Source organism: Scyliorhinus canicula, chromosome 5 (genome assembly GCF_902713615.1).
Source record: "Scyliorhinus canicula chromosome 5, sScyCan1.1, whole genome shotgun sequence".
NCBI lineage: Eukaryota > Metazoa > Chordata > Chondrichthyes > Carcharhiniformes > Scyliorhinidae > Scyliorhinus > Scyliorhinus canicula.
The window spans coordinates 9,638,521-9,655,539 of NC_052150.1; the positions used below are offsets into that span (position 1 = coordinate 9,638,521).

At 42.2% G+C, this 17,019-nt stretch overlaps 1 protein-coding gene across 1 annotated transcript in view; it reads left to right on the plus strand.

Annotated features, from left to right (window-relative positions):
• Positions 1-12,208, plus strand: part of LOC119965755 (PH domain leucine-rich repeat-containing protein phosphatase 1-like) — a 247,012-nt gene extending 234,804 nt beyond the window's left edge. Inside the window, 2 exon segments of the mRNA XM_038796547.1 lie at positions 7,356-7,584; positions 10,222-12,208. Of these exon segments, the coding sequence (XP_038652475.1) occupies positions 7,356-7,584; positions 10,222-11,376 (1,384 nt within the window). The 3' untranslated portion in view covers positions 11,377-12,208.
• Positions 12,209-17,019: the final 4,811 nt, after the last annotated feature.

Sequence of the window (17,019 nt, forward strand, 5' to 3'; positions counted from 1 at the left end):
GTTATTGAGTGTAAGCAGGATGCGGATTTGCAGTTATCAGATCGGCCACAATCCTATTGAATAGGGGAGCAGGCTTGAGGAGCAAATGGCCTTCTCCTTGTTCATATGTCCAGCCAATTGATTTGATTTCTCTCCTGTCAAACCCTGGACAATGAACAACTCATTGGAGAAGGAGGCTCCATAAATATCGCTATCTCAATGATGAGGGAGCCTAGCCCGAGTACAGAAGATGAGGCTACAATTTGCTACAATCTTCAGCCAGAAGTGCTGAGTGGATGATCCATCTCTGCCTCCTTCAGAGATCCCCGGCATCATAGATGCCAGTCTTCAGTCAATTCAGTTCGCTTGATGTAATTTCAAGAAAGGGCTGAAGGCACTGGATACTGCGAAGGTTATGACCTTGACAATATTCCAGCAATAATATTGAAGACTTGTGCTCCAGAACTTGTCATGCCTCTAACCAATACTGGCATCTGTGGAAAATTGCTGGGTATGTCCTGTACACAAAAAGCTGGACAAATCCAACCCAGCAGTTACCACTCTGGTATCAGTGCACATCTTGATAGAAGTGGTCATCAAGCGGCACTTGTTTAACAGTACTCTGCTCACTAACGTTCAGTTTGGATTCCACCAAGGGTAACTCCGCTCCTGACCTCATTGCAGTCTTGGTTCAAAAGAGACGAACTCCAGAGGTGAGTTGAGAGTTATTGCTCTTGACATAAAGGCCACATTTTACAGAGTGTGGCATCCAGGAGCCCTGGCAAAACTAGAGTCAGTGAAAATCCAGGGGAAAACTGTCCGTTGAATCATACCTTGCACAAAGGAATATGGTTGTGGTTATTGGAGGTCAGTGATAGATTTAACCATTCGGTTTCAGCAGCACTTTGCGATTACTGGAACTCAGTAGAAATTTAAGTTAAAACATCTCGGGTGCAAATAGGAATTGTTTTATTTGTCTTCTGTTGATTACCATTTGAAAGTCATTTAAAAAGGCAATTCGTAGGCAATTTGAAGCTTTCAAAGAATCACAGAAATTATTTTCTTGCTTAGGCAAACAGCTCGCAATAACTTTTAAAGGCAAAGTCTGAAAATTAAATATGAATACAGGGAGACAGTGAATAGTTCAGATCAAAGTATAGATGATTCAAGAAAAAGAGAGAGCGAAATCCAGCTAATGATCCAGCCCAGCTCCAGCTTCAACTAAAAATGGCCGAACGAAACTTACAACTATACTGTTTCATATCTGTCTTAAGCCATCTAATTACACCCCAATATAATCCTAATTGGTTTGGGTTAGACTCAAACACATCTGATTTGACGGCAAGCTGTCCATCTTTAATATGCAACATTAGTTCTAATTGTTTCGTATCTGCATTCCTGTGTGTATGTTAAAGAATGCAATATTGTGCTGTTATCAAGGTCAGTTTGAACTGGCCTTTTGCTGACTTAGCTGTTATAACAATAGAGCCTTCATGTTACCTTGTCGTGCCATGCTGTTGCTGTCCTTGGGCACTGTCTTGAAAAACTTATTCATTAAATCAGTTAGTGTTTGTTTTAATCTCGTAAAGCGAATTATGCTGTGTTATGCTGTTTTGTAAACTGTTATGTTTTGAGATGACCTGAGGTTATGAGAGTGTTGAAATAAAATGGGTAAAACTGGGACTTAATATTTATTATAAATAACTATCCTCTACCTATTAGGTGTGTCAGGAAACAGTTGACCTCCACAGTCAGTCATCTCTGCTCCAGGCTATTACTGCAGGTGTCCCTCAGGGTATTGTCCTAGGCCTAACTATCTTCAGCTGTTTCACTTGATCATAAGGTCAGAAGTGGGGATATTCATAAGATAGAAGATAAGTTCATAAGATACAGGAGCAGAATTAGGCCAGTTGGCCCAACAAGTCTGCTTTGCCATCGATCATAGAACATAGAACATACAGTGCAGAAGGGGGCCATTAGGCCCATCGATCTGCACAACCCACTTAAGCCCTCATTTCCACCCTATCCCCGTAACCCAGTAACACCACCTAACCTTTTTTTGGTCACGAAGGGCAATTTATCATGGCTAATCCACCTAGCCTGCACGTCTTTGGACTGTGGGAGGAAACCAGAGCACTAGGAGGAAACCCATGCAGAGACAGGGAGAACATGCAGACTCCGCACAGACAGTAACCCAGCGGGGAATCGGACCTGGGACCTTGGCGCTGTGAAGCCACAGTGCTACGAAGGCTATGATACTGAAGCTGTCCGTGTCCAATATAGCAAGACCTGGACAATATCCAGGCTTGGGCTGAGATGTGGCAAGTAATATTTTCGCCACACAAGTGCCAAACCAGTGCAGTCTCCAACAAGAGAGAGTCTACCCATTGCCCCTTGACATTCAATGGTATTACCACAGCACAATCCTCCACTATCAACATTCTGGGAATTACCGTTGACCAGAAACGTATCTAGCTTAGCCGTATAAATGCTGTGGTGAGAAGAGCAGGTTAAAAAGATTGGAATTACGTGGCAAGTAACTCACTCTGACTCACCAAAACTTGTCCACCATCTAGAAGGCATAGGTCAGGAGTGTGATGGGATACTGTTCACTTGCCTGATGAATGCAACTCCTACAGCACTCAAGAAGCTTGACACTATCTAGGTGAAGGCAACCGTTTCAGAAACATTCACTCCTTCCACCACCAAAGCACACTAGCAGCCATATGTACCATCTACAAGGTGCACTGCAGGAACTCGCCCAACATTCCTGACAGCACTTCCAAACCCACAAGCACAATCATCGAGAAGGACAAGGGTAACAGATACCTGGGAGCACCACCATCTGAAGTTCCGTCCAAGCCAATCATGATCCTGACTTGAAATATATCACTGTTTCTTCGCTATCTCTGGGTCAAAATCCTTGAACTTCCTCCCAGACAGCACGGATGGGTGTACCTGCACCACATGGACTGCAGTGGTTCAAGAAGGCAGCTGACCGTCACCTTCTCAACGATAATTAGGGATAGTAAATAAACGCTGGTATAATCAGCGAAGCCCCCATCCTTGAATGAATAAAGAAAAAGTAATCATTGTTTCACTTTAACATTGTTCATAAAATAAGTATATATTTAAATAATAATATATGTTTAACGTTGAAACGGTCACTGTAACTGTTGTGGCCTGCAACCCACATGCGTAATTGGCATTTTTCCCAGCACCGCCAGCACTGGGAACCTCTTCTGTGCCTCTCTTCTCATGCCCTCCGTTCCTCTCCTGCTCTCAGTCCCTCTCCTGCTCTCAGTCCATCTTGAAACCCCATTCTGTTCCCACCCTCTATTCACACATTTAAAGTCAATGGTGTCCATTGCAAACATCCGGAACTTCTTAAACTTACTCCTCACCCTTGCTCTCAGCCCTGTAATCCCTCTTCCCCCTGTTTGCACCCTCTGTTCTTACCTTGAAAGTCACCAGTGCCTGTCGTTGCCATCAGGGGCTTCTTCAGCCCGGCTCATTTCCCCAACATTCCTGTTCCTGCTCTCAGTAAGCACTGACTGAAGTTCTGGGACTTGATCTTCAACTGCTCCCTACGCCGACGAATTTCTGCCACTAGATGGAGCCCAGTCACTCAGCAACCAGGCAGTTCATAGAATCAACAGTGCAGAAGGAGGCCATTTGGCCCATCGAGTCTGCACCAGCCCTTGAAAATGGGCACCTTAATTAAATCCATACCCCCCACCCTAACCCAGTAACCCCACCTAACCTTTTGGACACTAAGAGGCAATTTAGCTTGGTCAATCCACCTAGCCTGTACATCTTTGGACTGTGGGAGGAAACCGGAGCTCCCGGCGGAAACACATGTAGACATGGGGAGGAAGTGCAAACTCCGCACAGACAGTTACCCAAAATCAGAATTGAACCCATGCCCCTAAAGCTGTGAGGCAGCAGTGCTAAATCATTTTTAACATTAATTTGCATTTATACTTATTTTATGTTTTAAAATTTATTTTATTTTAATGGTTATTTAATTTATTAATTTGGACATTTAGGAACCTACATGCAGGAGTAAGCCATTCATCCTCGAGCCTGCTCCGCCATTTAATTAGATCATGGTCATGGCTGCGCTACATCAACACTACCTTCCCGCACTATCCGTGTATCATTTAATGTCATTGGTATCAAAAAATGTATTGACTTCTGTTTTGGACATACTCAATGACTGAGCCTCCACAGCCCTCTGAGCTAGGGAATTCCAAAAATTTACTGCCCTCTGACTGATGGAAATTCCCCATCAACTCGATCCTAAATGGCCTTACCTCTTATTCTGAGATGTGTCTTCTGGTTCTAGACTTGTAATGTTTTAAAGTGTCTTTCTGATATGGTACTAAAATACCAACTGCAGTATTTATTTTGTATTTATTGATTTGTTGTATTTTGCAAGCTATTGCAGCTAGGAATGCACACTACTGCACATATATCTGTACAGTATTTCAACTTGTACATTGATTTTTCCAAGTAAGAGCCTAACTTAGATTTTCATAGGAATCAGTGATAAAACCAATGATCACAAATTGTTAAAGTCATGATTTTGAGGAACACAACTACAACTTTTTAAGTGGGGACTTCCTAGTACAAACCAAAATCTGGAAGATAACCCATTTAACTTTGGAGAAAATAACCTCAAAACTGAACTCAATCAGCAACTAAAAAATGTGGTTTTTCCTGTGCTATTCATAACTGAGTCCCCTGAAATACAATGATTTGTTTTTTTTACCAGCACAATGCATGTTGTATATGACTCGTATCCTTGCATGAAAGGTAATATGAAAAAGAGCAGGATCAAAAGTCCAGCTGTGATACAAATTATTTTCAATTGGACCTTCTCACACTTGCACCTGCTGGAGAGGGTGGGCAGGTGGTCATTCTTAGACAATTACTAAAATCTGCTTGCAATGTGATGCATAGGAACAACTTGGGAATGGAGACGATTTTGTCAACCTCTTTACTCTGGAGGAGTATCTTACCTACACTTGGACCTTCTTCACACAGACACGATTGACATCCCAAATTCTGCTTTTAGGACAATTGCAGCTGCAAAGTTGAGCAATTGTACTCCCCTTTGGCAATATATACATTTTCACTACAGTGTGCTATATGTTAATGCCATTTTAACTGTGGGAAAGATTTCCACTGTTGCCTATAAAGAGTGTTAATAAAGAACAGTTTTGCTGCAAATAGCATACCGGAGGAATCTTTTTTTCCTCTCTCACCTCCCCATCAGCTCTCAAGTACCAACTTCAATCTTTTGCTTAAAGTTCAAGAGGAAAAATGAAAGCTTTTAATTGCACAAAGTAAGTATTTGTATTCAAATTGTAGCACCAAGCACTTTGTCTTTGGTTTCCATGGCACATGCGAATAATGAATGTGCTTTCCTGGCAGTTGCCCCAGTGTCTATTTGTTAAACACGTTTTCTCATTAGTTAACGATACTGTTAACAATTTTTAATATTCTAGCATAAAACTTCTGGATCTTTCACTCCAGCCGTAAAACGCTTTCTGTGAATAAGTTGGACTAAATAGTGTGTGGCTGAAGGTTTGTCAAACTTGACCTTTTGAGTTTGTTGTTTAGCTCTCTACCCAGGTTTTGAGTGATATACAGAGCACATGGACAGTTAATGGTAATTATAGGTAAACTGGAGTTGAATGTCCAATGATATGATCTGTGAATATTTCAGTTGTGTTTTCCTGCTATAATGAAAATTCTAACCATGATCAGAAAATGACAAATAAAATAGGTGCTCATTGCTTTCTTTGAATCATATATCCAGCTTTTCTGAAGATTTGAGCTCCTTTGGTATTGACCTTAAACAGATGCACCGTATTTTTCTTTGAATACAGATCAGTGTGTGGAAGTGAAATTGCTGCCATATTCTTGCCCCCTTCACACTGTTCTGTGGATGCCTGTAAAACTCTAGTTCCTCATGAAAAAGTGGTCATTCTTCACACATCAACCAAATCACTGAAGGAAGTTGTATGACTATTGGACAGATTATAGCTGATCCTCTTAATCATGCTTCACACCAGAGGTTACCATCTGACTGATATCTCTCCCCAGCACCAGCCTTGACCTAGGGGTTCTGAGGCCTGTTGTAATGCCCCTGCTGCACTGACTGAATTTAACTAATTCAACACATGTTAGGAATCAGTTTCCCTTTGTCGTTTTGAAAAATTGTGTTACATCTCAAGGACTTTTTAATAATATAATTACAAGATTTAATTGAACATGCAGCTCTAGGAGATCTATTCGCAGGTTAAAGGGGGCATGATTAAAACAGTAATTTCATCTCCCACACAGATCTGTCTTCAACGAGAAATGCCATGCATCTGTTCAAAGCCAGTGTGATACTGTAAGAAATAAACTGGCAAATGTAGAGTTAGTTAACAAATTCAGTCTATAAAGTTCCACACGTTTTTTGTCATCAATTCTGAACAAAGTCTAATGTAGCTGTTCAAAATGGAGGAAAGTTTAAAGATAAAGCTCCAAGAACAAACGGGAGGATTTCAGAGGTTATACAGAGTCATTTTTGGCTGGAAGTAATTACAAAGAAGTAATCTAATCAAGGGTTTTAAATGGCATAAAGCATGAGAGCAAAGCTCAAGGATTTTTGTTGTAATAGTAATCTGTATTCCTCGATTAGATTATAGTCTTGAATTACTCTCGAGTTTATGTAATTATGCACTATGAACTTTATAAGAAGGTGTTTATTTGATTCTTTAATTCATTCCATCAGCAGGTGTCAGTGCCAACTTTTGAAGTCATATTCTATATTGTTTATTAATATGTAATGATGTGTAAACAACCAGTGTCATTGCAGATTTCTAGACATAAATTGTGGTTCAAAACTAAGAAATTGGATTGGTTACTTTATTATGATGTTAGTGTTAACATGAACTTCAGCTATTTCTCTTCCACAGCGGAATTATTTGCTCAGTGTCATTTGTGTGTCTGTTTAATGAGATTCTCAGTGCCACACATGTTGAAACCTAATAATTGCACACAATTCACCACTGAACATGTTTCAAATAAATCATAACCTAGAATTCAGAGACAATTTTGTTATTCTTTGGGGAAAACTTTTTTTGCTCAATGCTATTCAAATCAAAGTCAGAAGTGCATTCTTTCATACATTGATATATAATTTCTCTATCAGTCTCCACAGATCATTTTTAAATGGATTGTGGCTCTGCAGCTTATGGTAACATTGTATGTTTCTGGAACAAAATGTGTACCATCCAATATGTTTTTTTTATTACTACCTATTATGTTTGACGTCACTATAATTCATTCCAATTGTTCTGATAATTTAAATTTTTTAGGAAGCTTGGAACAGCCGGACAGAAGCTAGGAGGTTCTGCTGTGCTTTGTCATATAAAACACGACCCTATGGATCCCAGTGGCTGCTTCACGCTGACTGCAGCCAATGTGGGAAAGTGCCAAGCCATCCTATGCAGAGATGGCAAGCCATTGCCTCTCTCAAAGTTGTATTCTGTCCGCTGTGATGAAGAATTGGAGAGAGTTAAACAGCACAAAGCTATTGTCACTGAGGTAAAATATCCAGTACTCAGCTAGAGTTACCTGGGCAGTTTTCCAGGTGACCAAATTACTGCAAAATGTTTTATCCAGTTTTTAATTGCTTCCAGATGATATTCTTGATATGGATATATTTGAGGCTTGCATGTGACTAGTTTTAAAATTTTTGGACAATTCTGGCACATGTATGCATTTTGTCCGGCAGGATTTGAGGCAGTCTTGTTGAAATGCAGTTTTTAAGAGCACAATTTATAGACTCAGGAATAATTTTTTTTTTATATATAAGTTTAGAGTACCCAATTATTTTTTTCTCCAATTAAGGGGCAATTTAGCGTGGCCAATCCACCTAACCTGCATATCTTTGGGTTGTGGGGGTCAGATCCACGCAGACATGGGGAGAATGTGCAAACTCCACATGGACAGTGACCCAAGGGCGGGATTCGAACCCGGATCCTCAGCGCCACAGTCCCAGTGCTAACCACTGTGCCACATGCCGCCCAAACTCGGGAATAATTGATGGAAACAAAGATGTTACTGAAATGAATTGCGCACCTTAATATGATAAAAGGAACAATGGATCTAGTATTATCTTGTGAAATGAAGCGAGAGCAAATTTGCACCTTCCCACTGATAAGGGAGTGATGGGTCTCAGTTGGCACTGTAGGAGGTGAGATTGTTGATATTTGAAATTAACAAATCAGTTCTGTTTGTTTCTTTTAAAAGTTGTATTAGATTACGAAACAAACAAATTAGTATTTTCAAAGGCTGTGCAGCTGTGACTGTGCGTATTTGCTGCAGCCTAGCTCAGTTTTTTGTGCTTCTAGGGAGGGACACCAGGGGCTGAATATTAGTTGACAATGAGAAGTGCATATGGAATTAGATAAATGCAGAAGAAAAGTACGTGCTTTTTATAGCCATTCTATCAAAGCTATTGCCTCTAATTCAATTTATAATTGCCAAAAATAGTGAATATATTTTGAATCATTAAATTGTTCTCAACCAAATTGCCCTCATGAGGCATGTTGCATTATATTTGAAAAGTGAGGAGTAATGTGTTTGGAATTATTTTTTTAAATCACAGACTTGAGGCCATATAGTGTAGTGGACTGGTTTACACTTCTTGAACCTCAATTCTTCTTCCTTCATTCATTCATTCATTCACTCATTCATTCATTCTACATAATGAAATTGGAACTGCTCCAGTCCTACAAGGGAAAATAACCTGGGAAAATCATTCTCTTAGTAACCCTCATTCAGTTTTGTGACAATTTCTGAGCCTCCTCTTTCTGTTACTGGTTAGATCCAATGCAGAGAAGTTCAGTTGCTGTTTAGGAATTTCCTACAAGGAAATGATGGAATAATTAAAATTATTCTATTACTTGGTGTACATGCCAAACCAATACACAGCCAACAAAGCTGGAACAGTTCAAAATTAATTCTCTCAATGCAGCCTGGAACAGCAAATCAAGAAAACCTGGTGGAAATGTTCAGCTGTTTCCAGCTGAACTTCAGAAGATGCTGTTGATCCTTTTACCAGAAATGTGCTGTTCATGCCGAGGTTCATTTGAGAAAATGTATCTTCTGGCTTGGCTGATCCAGGAATACCAGTTTCCAAATTTAGGACAAACAGAGCAGGGGCTATCAGTTATCCTAAATCTTACTTCTGAAGTAGGAATTTTTCAGCTGAGAACGCTCAGCCACATGGACGGAAGGCGATAGCACAACAAACAAAATTGCCAATTAAAATTAAAATTACCCTCATTAAGGCTTAAAATATAATCTCAAATTCTGCTTTTTAAATAGTCTGATTTACCAAGATGTTGCCTGGCTGGAGAATTTGTTTATGAAGGGATTGGATGGACTGGAGTTGATTTCCTTGGGGCAGTGGGGATTGAGATGTATGAATTTATGAGATAGAGTAGACAGGCTGGGGCTGGTTTAGCTCACTGGGCTAAATCGCTGGCTTTTAAAGCAGACCAAGCAGGCCAGCAGCACGGTTCGATTCCCGTACCAGCGCCGGAATGTGGCGACTAGGGGCTTTTCACAGTAACTTCATTGAAGCCTACTCGTGACAATAAGCGATTTTCATTTCATTTTTCATTTTCAGGAAGAAACTTTTCCCCTTGGTGGAGGGATCAATGACCAGGGAGCATAAAGTAAGAGGCAGGAGGTTTTAGAGGGGATGTGAGGAAAAACATTTTCACACAGAGGATAGTGGGAATGTGGAACTCGCTGCCTGAAAGGGTGGTGGAGGCAGAGACCCTCATAACACTTGAGAAGTATTTAGATGTGCACCTGCGATGCCAAGGTATACAAGGCTATGAGCCAAGTGCTGGAAAATGGGATTAGAACAGTTAGTTGGTGGTTTTTGATCAGTGCAGATGCGATGGGCCAAAGGGCTTTTTCTGTGCTAAAGAACTATGTCTCAATGATATTCTCATGTCGTGATTACAGAGCAAATTCTGACATTAAGAAGCTCCTGATAGGTTCCCAAAACTCTGTGCAAATTTAAAAGATAAACAATTACAATTCAAATTAAAAAATTTCTGTTTTCTGGCTATGCTATTTTATCATTGTTAATTTTTAAAATTTCTACATCTTTTATGTACCATTTTGCATTACTCTGAAATAACATTTTACCTTTTATTGCAGGACAATAAAGTCAATGGGGTGACTGATTCTACACGGATTTTGGGCTACACATTCCTCCATCCATACGTTGTTCCTCAGCCTCATATTCATTCTGTTACACTTACACCTCAAGACGAGTTCTTCATTCTCGGCAGTAAGGGTCTCTGGGACAGCATCTCCCATTTGGAAGCTGTGGAATCTGTGAGAAATGTACCTGATGCCCAAGCTGCTGCTAAGAAGCTCTGTACCCTAGCCCAGAGCTATGGGTGCAATGACAGCATCAGCGCTGTGGTTGTCCAGTTGAACGTTAGTGAGGATTGCTTCTGCTGTTGTGACATGAATGGCGTACCACCTCCCAGCCCAGGCATTTTCCCTCCATCAGTAAACGTGGTTATAAAAGACAGGCCAGCAGATACATTGGGGATGCCATCATCCAGCAGTGGCGTTGCCTCTGAGATAAGCAGTGAAATATCCACCTCTGAGATGAGCAGCGAAGTTGGTTCAACAGCCTCTGATGAGCCTCTTCATGTCACAATGAATGATGGAGGCCCCATGTTCCATGGTGAGCAGCGTTGTATGCTGCACCCAGTATGTTTGACCAACTCATTCCAGCGACAACTCTCCAGTGCCACCTTCTCTAGTGCATTTTCAGACAACGGATTGGACAGCGAAGATGAGGAGCCCATTGAAGGTGTCTTTTCCAATGGCAGCAGAGTGGAAGTCGAGGTTGACATTCACTGCATTCAGGTCAAGGAAAAAATGTCAATACATTCAACCTCTGATGCATGTGACGAAGGAATAGTTATCAGTGCAAATGAAGATGAAAACTCTGAAAAACTTCTCCTTCTTAAAGTTCATGGTGAAAATGACTGGCTGGGTAATGACAACAATAAATTTGAATACTCCACAACAGGGACTATTGGTCGGAGGCGCGGAAATGGTTCTGTTGCACCTTCAGAGAAGAGCCACAACTTGATTGAGGTGGCAGCTGATGCACCAATGAAAAAGAGTGGAGGCTACTTTGCTGCTCCTGCGCAGCCCGATCCAGATGACCAATTCATAATTCCCCCAGAATTGGAGGAAGAAGTGAAAGAGATAATGAAGCAACACCAGGAACAACAACAACGCCAGTATCAACTGGACCAGCTCCCAGATTGCTATGATACACCTCTATGACCAGGAGGAAAACTATTAGTTTTAGTGAATTTGAGCCTTATTTGCTCTTTTAAATTTACTTTTAAATTGAGACTGTTCAAATATCGAGATTTTTGTCCCACTTTCTAAACCCTCCCTCTGCCAGTTCCACATACTGTGCAGCCATTTTAAAATCATCTCTAGTTGTTTCTGTTGTTGATTAATTGAGATATAAATAACCGATTAACATCAGTTTCCCTATAGCATATCATTTGTACAAGATGAGGACACATTTAGTATATTGCAGGCAGTCATTATTCTTGAAACGGTTGAGTATTTGTTTTAAAAACAGGAAAGCCTAAGTATTATGAATGAATGATTCTAGTTAATGCTGTAAATGTGGTATTTCTAAAATCATGGCTTTTTAAAGTGAAAGTCATAGAAACTTGTAGACTTTAAAGACTAACTCCTAGGAGTTGCAAACTCGTTAATGTGACATAGTCACTGAGATTTTACTAATCTTCTCTGAGAGAACAGCTGATTCACAGATTATTTGTAAATAGTTTAAATGTTGTATAGTGATGCATAAACATAATGTCCTGTATCTGGAAAAGAATCCCCTCAATGCAGGTGTAAGAAGGTAATGAGTGACTGGATTTTGGTGTGATTACTATCTGGCCATTTTTTTTCTTTCAAGGATCACTTTTTGTTCTTTGTCAGCTGGCCCATTTTCACACATTGAGTTTCTGCTCTTCCATCTTTTCTGCTGCTCACCAGCACTGTTGTTGCAAGGAAAACAAAGTTATATACAAAGGATTCGTGAACCGATACGTTAATACATTTTTGTTTAAAATAAATCTACAATTTAAATAAACTTGTATGGTTGATTTTTAATGAAAAGTAGAACTATAAGCACTGCATTTGGTACTGAGTTCAAAGATTAAAGGGCCTGTTACCTGGCATAATTGGGAGGCTGAGTAAGAATTGGAACTGAAATGCGAGGAAGGTAGGTGCACGGTTCAAAATTGCTTGTAATTCAGCATATTGGTGCTTTTCAATTGCATTGATGGTTGGTGTGAGAAATTGAGGGTTAGATCTGAGATGGTCTGCTCAGCCTTGCTCAGATACATTGTTAACATAGATTGTAGAGAGTTTTGTTCTCTGCCAAATGAGACCTAACCTGGTGCAGTTAATCCTCAGACTGGATTTCTAAAACAGTAAACTAAACATCCTGGGCGGGTTTCTCCAAGCCCGTGCCGGAGAATCGCCGAAGGCGCAGGAAATTCCTGCCAGGCCACTTTGACGCCGGGCCACAATTCTCTGGTGACTGGAGAATCGGCGGCAGTCACGCCCTCGTGGTCACGGCGCAGGTTGGGGGCTGCTGAAATAGGCCCCCGTGTCGTTTCTCCGCGGGCGACCGGCTGAACTCCCACCGAGTCCCGCCGGCGTGGTTCCAACCTGGTACCACCCCGTGAGAGGTCGGACTCGCGGCCGCGGTGGACGTCCTGGTGGGGGGGGATCTGGGGAGGGGCCTCCACGGGGTCCAGGCCTGCGATCGGTGGCTTCCGATCGGCGGGCAGCCGTGATCTGGAGGGGGCCTACCTCCTACCCTGCGGCCCGCTGTAAGGCCCCGTCATGTTGCTCTGCGCTGGTTTGGAGATGGCCACCACGCGCATGTGCCGTAGCGGAGACGGCAACCATGTGCCGGCATGCGCAGGCCCGTGCCGGCCGTGCAGGGCCTCCTATTGCCGCTGGAGGCGCGCACAGCACTCCGGTGCCGTGCCAGCCCCCTGAACACCATTGCTGGGCCAGGAGTCCCGGCATCGGCGTACACCACTCCGGTGTTTATGCCGGCGTCAACACTTGACCGGGTTTCGGAGAATCCAGGCCACTCGCACTGACATTACTCAGCTTGATGAATGCAACTTCTTTCCTGGTGAAAGGTTTCAAATTTAAAGACAACACAGGTGCACAGGAATTAAGTGGCACTAACTATACTTTTACACAACTATGATAACCTTACAAAAACTGCAACAACCTATGACATTTTGTTGCATAAAATGCAATGGGACATAGGTTTGTAAGTAAAGCTACTGAACAGGGGAGAAAAATATAATTATTTGGAAGTACTTCTCTAATAATGCTATATTCTTCCTCCCTAGGGCACTGTGGTCAGGGTTGTGTGGAATATGATGGAATGACAGGATACCCTGAAATGGTGGTTTAAGAGAAACAATTGAATAGCCCCCGTCAATAGGAAGTTCCAAGAGTGAGCTGTCAGTTTTTGTTCCGTTTTTTGTTGTCAATCGTTCACCGTTCCCATCAGGAATGTGGATTAACTGAGTGAGTGAATTATCTCGGTGTGAGTGGAGTGCTGCTGCCACATGTACAGTATAGAACAGAGTAACTATCTCACCCAGGGGAGCCCCCATGGAGGAGCGCTGTGGCACAAAGATGGCCAGGTAAACCTGCAGCTATCAAAGCTGGTAGGTACCTGGTGAGCAGGCAGTCTTTGAAATGAACCACTCAATCTGTGAAACAAAGCAAAGAATTTCTGTTTAATACAGTGACATTTACTGAACCTTATTCAAGAGAGGTAACTTTCTTAAATATATGTAATACTTGAGATTGAGTGATTGTTTATTGTTAGATGTAGGTTAAATTTGCCTAAAGAATACTAGTTACCTACTGTCATGTTAGCTTTGTTTTCAACAAGCAAAGGGTTCAGTCATCTAAAAGTGGGATTTCTTTTCACTGATGCTGCTACATATTAAATGTCGCAAAATACAAATTTATCCAGCGTAACATTTCCTCAAGGCCAGCTTTGCTGCCCCAATTACTTTCCTCCCCGAGTTCAGGTAATGCTCTTTTCTTAGTTAAATTATTTTTCACCCCTTTAAACTTTTTATCCTCTCTCCCAAAAGCGCTGAATTTTGGTTCTCCGTTCCTCTTCCCCATCTCCCATCCGTATCCTCCAATTCCCTCCATGAAATCATTGTCTCAGTTTCTTTTATCTTACAATTGACCAAACACTCGGAGTCAATATCCTGTTGCCAATTTGTCACAATGGAAATTTGGACTTTGGCAGCAGTACTGGGGGTGGGTGAAGTGGGGTAGGATGAAGGATCGGAAGCCTGATATTGGTTATGATCCCTGACGCCAACCCTATTATTTGCATTTGGTAAAACTGTGAGGAAATGTTACTGCCCCACAGGAGTGATAACACAGTGGACAGCTTTTATATTAAAACAAACTTTCATTTGAACACATAATTAAGCACATTAGCAACAAAGAAATAGCTTTACAGATAATAGTTACAACATCTTAACTTTCTTCCTGAAATCTGCCTTTAAATTCCAATTCAGCATTACATATACTTCAAGCACCATTTATGTATAAAGTCAACAACCAGGTTTTGCTTACTTATCTTGGTGCCGCGTATGTATCTTGGTGCCGCGTATGTATCTTGGTGCAGAGATCTTGGAGAGAGAAACCTTTTTCAGGACAAAGCTGAAAACTTTCTGCTGAGCTGACAGATGAGGCTCCTCCTGTTATACCAGCTACACTCAAAAGCGCACAACAATTTTTGTCTCTTGTTACAAGATGTGCCTTGATTTGTTTACCCAGGCTCAAATTGTGAGAACATTACATTAGCTATCTAGCCGCAAACAGGTAAATGGATTTTAATATCTATTATCAAAACATTTCCCCTGCAAAATCACTGATTACCTCAATTTTAATCACCGCTCCAGCAGACATGCTGTCTTTATGTATTCTAATCTAGGTCCAAGCTGATCATTGTCCCTTCTTCTAAAATTGCTGATTGTCCCTGTCAAACACAGAGTGTAAACCATAAACTGTCTGGGAATTCTAATAAGGCGAATACCACTCAAGTATTGAATGGTGACGAATGAGCTAGCTACTGAGGGTCATAAGTGGGAATTTAGACAAAAGTTTCTGATTAAGATGGGGTTTTCTGAAATGCAATGAGATTTCTTCGGGTCAGTCATAATCTATTTGAATAGCAGAACAAGTTCAAGGGTCTGGTGATCCTAGCGGAATCTGCACATCCTCCCCGTGTGTGCGTGGGTTTCCTCCAGTCGCTCCGGTTTCCTCCCACAGTCCAAAGATGTGCAGGTTAGGTGGATTGGCCATGATAATTGCACTTAGTGTCTAAAATACCCTTAGTGTTGGGTGGGGTTACTGGGTTATGGGGATAGGGTGGAGGTGTTGACCTTGGGTAGGGTGCTCTTTCCAAGAGCCGGTGCAGACTCGATGGGCCGAATGGCCTCCTGCACTGTTAATTCTAAACCCAAAGATGTGCAGATTAAGTGGATTTCCCACGCTAAATTGCCCCTAAATTGGGAAAAAAAATTGGGTACTTTAAATTTATATATAAAAAAGAAAATCCTTGAATTTTTGGTTGAAACTTTAACCTTCCAATAACTTTTGCTCCAGCTTTCCTGATGATTTTTTCCCTGTCTTATAAACAAAGATTTTATTGCGCTCGATGAACTGTACATTGTTTAAGTGTCTGGGAAACAGCTGATAACAGTTTGGAGGCATTCGTGCATACCTCCATAATAATGCTGAGTTCTTTGCAGCAATGTGATTACTGGATAAGGGAGATGTATCTGGCAGTGTAAGTACAGGAAAGCAGCTCATTGACATCATTGTTCAGCAATCTGAACTGAACCAGCGATGGGATGAATCAATTCCAAGGCAGCAGTGATCAGTCTCAGTTACTTCACGAGAAATCCAATTTTCTCCCCCTCTTGCCTTCCCTATGAAAGTCCGTTGTTTTTAAATTTAAATTATTTTGATTATTTAAAATGGGGGGGAGAAATCCTTTGCTTTTCTCTGACCTCACCAAGTGGGTTGTTTACAATTGACATCAAGGGCGGGATTCTCCGTCCCGCCGCACCCGTTTTCCGGTGCGGCACGCCCCTTCCGGCAGTGGGATTCTCCCTCCCGGCAGCTGGCCAATGGGGTTTCCCATTGTGGGCATCCCTGTGCCGTCGGGAAATCCATGGGTGTGAGTGCGCTGCAGCGAAATGGAGAATCCCGCCGACTGAGAATCCAGACCCAAGTGTCTCGCTGACTCGAGCCAAGCTATTAGACTGAAAAGAAAATTTGAAAGATAATGGGCTGCGTTCTCTGTTTCAGCAGCTATGTGCTGTCTGACACAGAGAACTCGCGGGTGTTTTATGATGCCAAAATTGGCGCCAAACCCTCACCGATTCCAGGACTGATGAGGAGCTAGCACTGGCGCCATGTTAAACTCCCGGCTTCCGTACCGAAAACGGCCGGAGAATGGCCAGGTCCCTGGTCACGCATGCGACGACTTTAAGTGGTCTCTCCGTACAACGTGGCGCTGGCCCTGCACAGATCCAACCCGCCATCTGCGACCACACTGGCCACCCCCCCACCAAAACTCGCAGAAGCCATCCCCCCAGCCGCCAGGCCAGGTTCGCAAACACTCAGACCACAAGTCAACCACGTAGTCAAGAACCCAGCCTATCGGGGGCAGAGCATCGCGGGAGGGCCTGCCAACGATGCGCCAATGCCGTGCGGCGTGTGACACAATTACGTCATTTCTGAGGGGGTTGAGCATGGCTGACCAACGTCGGCCCCGATTGAGCGTCGGATTGGATTCTCCGCCCGATTGCCAATTATGATATTGGC